The sequence below is a fragment of the Kryptolebias marmoratus genome, linkage group LG7 (assembly GCF_001649575.2).
Source record: "Kryptolebias marmoratus isolate JLee-2015 linkage group LG7, ASM164957v2, whole genome shotgun sequence".
NCBI classification, from domain to species: domain Eukaryota; kingdom Metazoa; phylum Chordata; class Actinopteri; order Cyprinodontiformes; family Rivulidae; genus Kryptolebias; species Kryptolebias marmoratus.
This window is the reverse complement of record NC_051436.1, coordinates 81,117-86,293: the sequence shown is the minus strand read 5'-3', so window position 1 is coordinate 86,293 and position 5,177 is coordinate 81,117. Positions and strand designations below refer to the sequence as shown.

General features: G+C 47.1%; 1 protein-coding gene and 1 long non-coding RNA gene across 6 annotated transcripts in view; one reads left to right on the top strand and one right to left on the bottom strand.

Moving 5' to 3' along the window:
- Positions 1-5,177, bottom strand: part of dlg4b (discs, large homolog 4b (Drosophila)) — a 43,627-nt gene that overhangs the window by 27,696 nt on the left and 10,754 nt on the right. The window contains exon 1 of one of the 5 annotated variants that reach the window (XM_017440352.3): positions 962-1,836. The exons of the other annotated variants lie outside the window; for them this stretch is intronic. Coding sequence (XP_017295841.1) covers positions 962-1,051 — 90 coding nt within the window. The 5' untranslated portion in view covers positions 1,052-1,836. Of the gene's footprint in view, positions 1-961; positions 1,837-5,177 lie in introns of those variants that run through there. 5 annotated transcript variants of the gene reach the window in all.
- Positions 1,920-2,758, top strand: LOC108250469. The gene is made up of 3 exons (XR_001809294.2): positions 1,920-2,260; positions 2,331-2,499; positions 2,591-2,758. It is a non-coding gene; the product is annotated as an uncharacterized LOC108250469 (long non-coding RNA).

The window sequence follows — 5,177 nt, the reverse complement described above, 5'->3', positions numbered from 1 at the left end:
GGACCAGACAGAACCTCCTGATGGTGTTATTGGACCAGACAGAACCTCCTGATGGTGTTATTGGACCAGATACCAAAGATCCTAAAGGTTAAAACATTGGTTTATCAGAGATGTTAGCTGTTTTTTCTCAGCTGTATTGGACAGTTTTTGATAAAACAGTCAAACATTTTTTACTGAGTCAAGTTGTGTTTCTTTTGTCTTCTTCTTTTTTGTTGTTTTTCTTTTTCGTAAAAAAAATCCTGTGGAGAAAATTTAATCTGTTTAGTGATACAAATAAAAAAAATAATGAATATCAAATTTATTAAAATACATTTATTAAAATAAAAGGCAAATTTCACCTGGTATGCATGAAGATAGTTGTCTTATAAAGACTGAACCTTATCGTCTAACAGATTTCAAAATAAAAGTTTGTGTAACATGAAGTTAAATGACTGAAAACTGGTTTAGGTTTTATTCTGAGACCAGATTTTGTTGGTCTCAGCACCAATAATCGATCAGAAATCATCTGATAGAGTAAAAACCTGACGTACCCAGGTCATCAGGTGTTTGGATCAGTTCTGGTTCAGATAAGCCAGTTCTGATCCACGGACAAAACCAGAAGAAGTCAAACCAGGAGGATTCAGGTTCATCTGAACCAGTGAAGATCAAACAGAGCCATGGTTCTGTTGGACACACCTCGTGTGCCGTACCTGGTTCTGGTTCTGGTATTTTAACATATTTATACCAGAATATTTGGACTAATCCCATCTTTAAACTAACATGACAGTAGAACCTCCTGTACACAGAACCACTGAGTGGACCATCAGAACCAGCCTGGTCTGCTGACGCCAGAGAGGTAATAAACCTTTGTCCCTCACAGGACATGATTGGTCCAACTGCAGGCCCCTCCCACTCCCTGTAGAGCCAATCAGATGCTAACGAGAGCCATTAAAGCTGCTGGACTCAGTGAAAGGTGTCCTACCATCATCCTCTGTCTGTGTCTCTTTGCTCTCCTCACGTTGTTGATGAATCTTCTTCCCATCTTCTTGGCATACCATACCGACACAAACATCACTTCCTGTCTCTCTGTGTGTCTCCAGGAGGACGGCGGTTACATAAAGACGATGATGGAGGGACGGATGAATAATTAACAAACAGAAGAAGAAGAAGGAGGCTGAGAGTCAGTCAGCTCGTTAGGACTCGTTTCCTGGACGCGTTAACGAAGCGCAGAGACATGACTGACAGCTGGGAGTATCATCCTCTGTTCATCGGTCTGAGAGGAGGAGGAGGAGGAGGAGGAGGAGGAGGAGGAAGAGGAAGAGGAAGAGGAAGAGGAGACTCCTGAGGAAAATGAGGAGGAGATGAATGACAGAATTCCTGCGGAGGAACGAGTGAAACGAGCGAACGATCCTCTGGAAAAAAGGAAAGAGAAAAGAGAGGCAGCTCATCCCTCCCTCTCTCTCTCTCTCTCTCTCTCTCCCTGTGACAGTCTATGTCTCTCGACCCCCCGCTCGCTCTCTGAAGGAATCCCCTCCCCTCTGTGATGTCACTCACCGTGGTCGAGCGAGGCAGACACAGAGAGAGAGAGAGAGAGGCTGATTGAATTCTTACAAAAAGATTTCTGCAAACACACACATTCAGGCTAATACTGTTGCCATGGTAACCCCCCCCCCCTTCATTGTCTTTTCTTTTCAATGCCCCCCCCCTCCTCTTTGTTACCATGGCAACGGCTGAGCGAAAAAGCAGAAGGATGCATCGTATTCAGAGTGGGCACGGGCGGCCCACGCCACACTGTGTGTCTGTGTGTGTGTGTGTGTGTGTGTGAGTCTTACACTGCATGTGTGTTTCAGTGTGTTACTTTGTGTGTGTTAGTGTGTGTGTGTGCTCATGTTACTCTGTGTGTGTTTCAGTGTGTGTTATTGTGTGTGTGTTACACTGTGTGTGTGTGTGTGTGTGTGTGTGTGTGTGTTGGTGTGTGTGTGTGTGTGTGTGTGTTTCAGTAATTAATGTTGCAGAAGTCCCTCCGGCTGATCCGATCTCTGTGAATATTAATACCAACAGAACAGCTGACCTCAGAGCTGCTGCAGCTCAGATCCCTCACACTGAGCAGCTGAAATCTGACCTGAGGTCTGATTCTGTGTGAGGATCTGGAGCTAGCTCCGCCTTGGGGCGGCTCCCCTAACCCTTGTTCCACAGGTGATCCTGATTCCGGTAATGAGACCAGTCTGCATTTAAACCTCCAGCCGAGACCAGACCTTCGCTGGAGCATCAAGCCTCTTGGGTTAGATTCTCAGCCACAGGATCTAATCGTTTCTTGTACTTACCTCGCTAACTAAGTTTTCTATGCTCAGGTTTGACCATAGATCTACGTACCTACGACTCGGGACACTTACCTGGACCACGGGACTCTTACCTGGACCGCTGGAAATCTACCGGAACTGGATTCTGTCTCATTGACTACTGGATCACCTTGGACTTCTTCCTCACCTCCCTCCACACGGATGGACACCTCCTGGATCTGTAAGATACAGAGACACTGTTCACTCGCTCCATCAGACTCCACTGACCAGATTGGTACTCGAGACTCACCCTGCTCCTTTTGTTGTTTCAGACCGTTCCTGAACCTGACTCACTGTACATAGTACCACACCTGTAAATAAATTCACTTACCTCATCTTCGCCTCCGTGTCTGGTTTTGGTCTCGCTCTTGGACAAACTATTTCTGAGTTCCTGTCATTCTGAAATACATCAACTTCTGAACAGAACAATCAGAACCCACTAGAACTAATTCCTCTCATGGACCTTTGATTCTGTAAAGACCTGAGAACATCTTCTGAAAGATCAACATGTTCTCTTAGGAACCTGGCACGTCCTTATCTAAAACCCGTGATATCTGCAGAGAACCTCCTTAAGGTCCACTAAACCATCTCGAGGATTCCGACTCATTTTCTGAAGCCTTCCGGATCGTTCTGAGGACCTTCAGGAAGAGCCTAAAGGCCTCACATACTCGGGCGTACAGTGTGTACTCCATGAGCCGCGTGGACTCCAGGCGGACTCTCCGCGAAGTGAAGTAAACCTGAGTATGTGGGGCCATAATTCACCACTGTCAGAATCTAAACAACCCAAAAGATCTATGTCTTTAGTCACTGTTCTCAGGTGTCTCCACTGTAGCTCATCATCTCCAGCCTGTTCCATCTTCAGTCTGACATTGTGTTTGTTTTTATACCACGTTCGGTTCTCCTCCATGTCTCCTCCATGTTTCCTCCATGTCTCCTCCTCTGTGTCTCTTTGTATTTTGTTATTCTGTTCCTAGTTGCTGCCATGTAAGCCATTTGTTTTCTTTATTCAAGCTTTTAGTTCTTTGAGTTTCTCGTGTTGGTCTGCAGTTTCGGGTCCAACTTTCCACAAATCCTGAAAGGATGTCAAACTCAGAACAGAACCCAGCGGACCTTCAGCTCCTCACTCAGCTGACAGCCATGGAAATAAATGTGCAACTTGAAAGTCTAATCTCCACCAGCTCTGCCAACCCAGACTCAGAGTATCAAAAGACCACCTCATTCTGAACATTTGGTCAACTCCACCCAAACCTTTTTGCTTCTCTGAGTATGAACAACTTTTTATCAGTCATCTGAGGGATGAACTAATTATCTCAGCCATCTTCAACAACCCTTAGGAGTCCAGCCACCATCCAAACCTGAGCCACTCTCCAGGGTTGAGCCACTCTCCAGGTTTGAGCCACTCTTTAGGGTTGACCCACCCAGGGCCATGCAGACACTGTCATTGATGTAAGTTTGACTCTGCAGCTACACCTGTCACCACGAGTCTCCAAACATCACTCATCGAGGGGTTCCAGTCCTGTCACCAAGGGTCCCCAGAACCAACAACCGATGTTTCTCAGGCATCAGTCTCCATGGGTCCCCAATCACCAAGTGTTACCGGTCATCTGTCACTGAGCTCTCAGCTCTTCAAGCCCTCCAAGCCTCAACCAGCTGCAAACAGGCATATATATATATATATATATATATATAAAATCAATACAGAATAAAAAGTCTAAAGAAACCTGGGACCTGTGGAGATGTTCCAGAGTGTCCAGAAACAGAATATTAGCAGAACTCTGGAAGCTGTGGACTACCAAAGTTCCTTGACATAGAGATTGATGTTTTGATTACCTGTCAGCTGGTCGGCTGCAGCTCTGCCTGCTGATTGGACGAATCATCTCTAAAAACCTGAACACAGAACGGTCCTGGTTCTCACCTCTAAGGTTTTAAAGGCCCTTTAAAGGATCCTATGACTGGTGGCTGAACTAAAACAGAACTACATTAGCCACAAAAACCATCTTCTTGTTTTTCAGGTTGTTTCATAAAATGTCAGCAACAGATTTTATCTGGTGAACAGAGGTCTGAAGGTCCTGCAGCTGCTGATGGAAACAGAGGAACCTGACAGAGTTTCTTACAGGATTTTATTCTGAGCTTTGGTTCCAATGATCTCTGTGAGGCAGATGGACGCTCATTAAACACATGAAGAAGCTGCAGGCTGTGCTGCTGCTGCCTCCTGCTGGTCAGATAAACTCAGACAGAAACGCCTCTGTAATCTGCTCAGGACTCAGAAATCTCACCAAGAGACAGGTCCAGGGACATTCAAACACTTTAAATGATGCTGCTTAAAGAACGGGCCGACCTGGAGACCAGGTGTCCCTGTGAGGGACCGGAGACCTGTCCAGGTGTCCCTGTGATGGACTCAGACCTGTCCAGGTGTCTCTGTGATGGACTCAGACCTGTCCAGGTGTCCCTGTGATGGACCGGAGACCTGTCCAGATGTCTCTGTGTCGGACTGGAGACCTGTCCAGGTGTCTCTGTGACCCACAGGAGACCTGTCCAGGTGTCTCTGTGAAGGACCGGAGACCTGTCCAGGTGTCCCTGTGAGGGACTGGAGACCTGTCCAGGTGTCTCTGTGATGGACCGGAGACCTGTCCAGGTGTCCCTGTGACAGAATGGAGACCTGTCCAGGTGTCTCTGTGAAGGACCGGAGACCTGTCCAGGTGTCCTTGTGTCAGACCGGGGACCTGTCCAGGTGTCCCTGTGACAGAATGGAGACCTGTCCAGGTGTCTCTGTGACGGACTGGAGACCTGTCCAGGTGTCCCTGTGACGGACCGGAGACCTGTCCAGGTGTCCCTGTGATGGACTCAGACCTGTCCAGG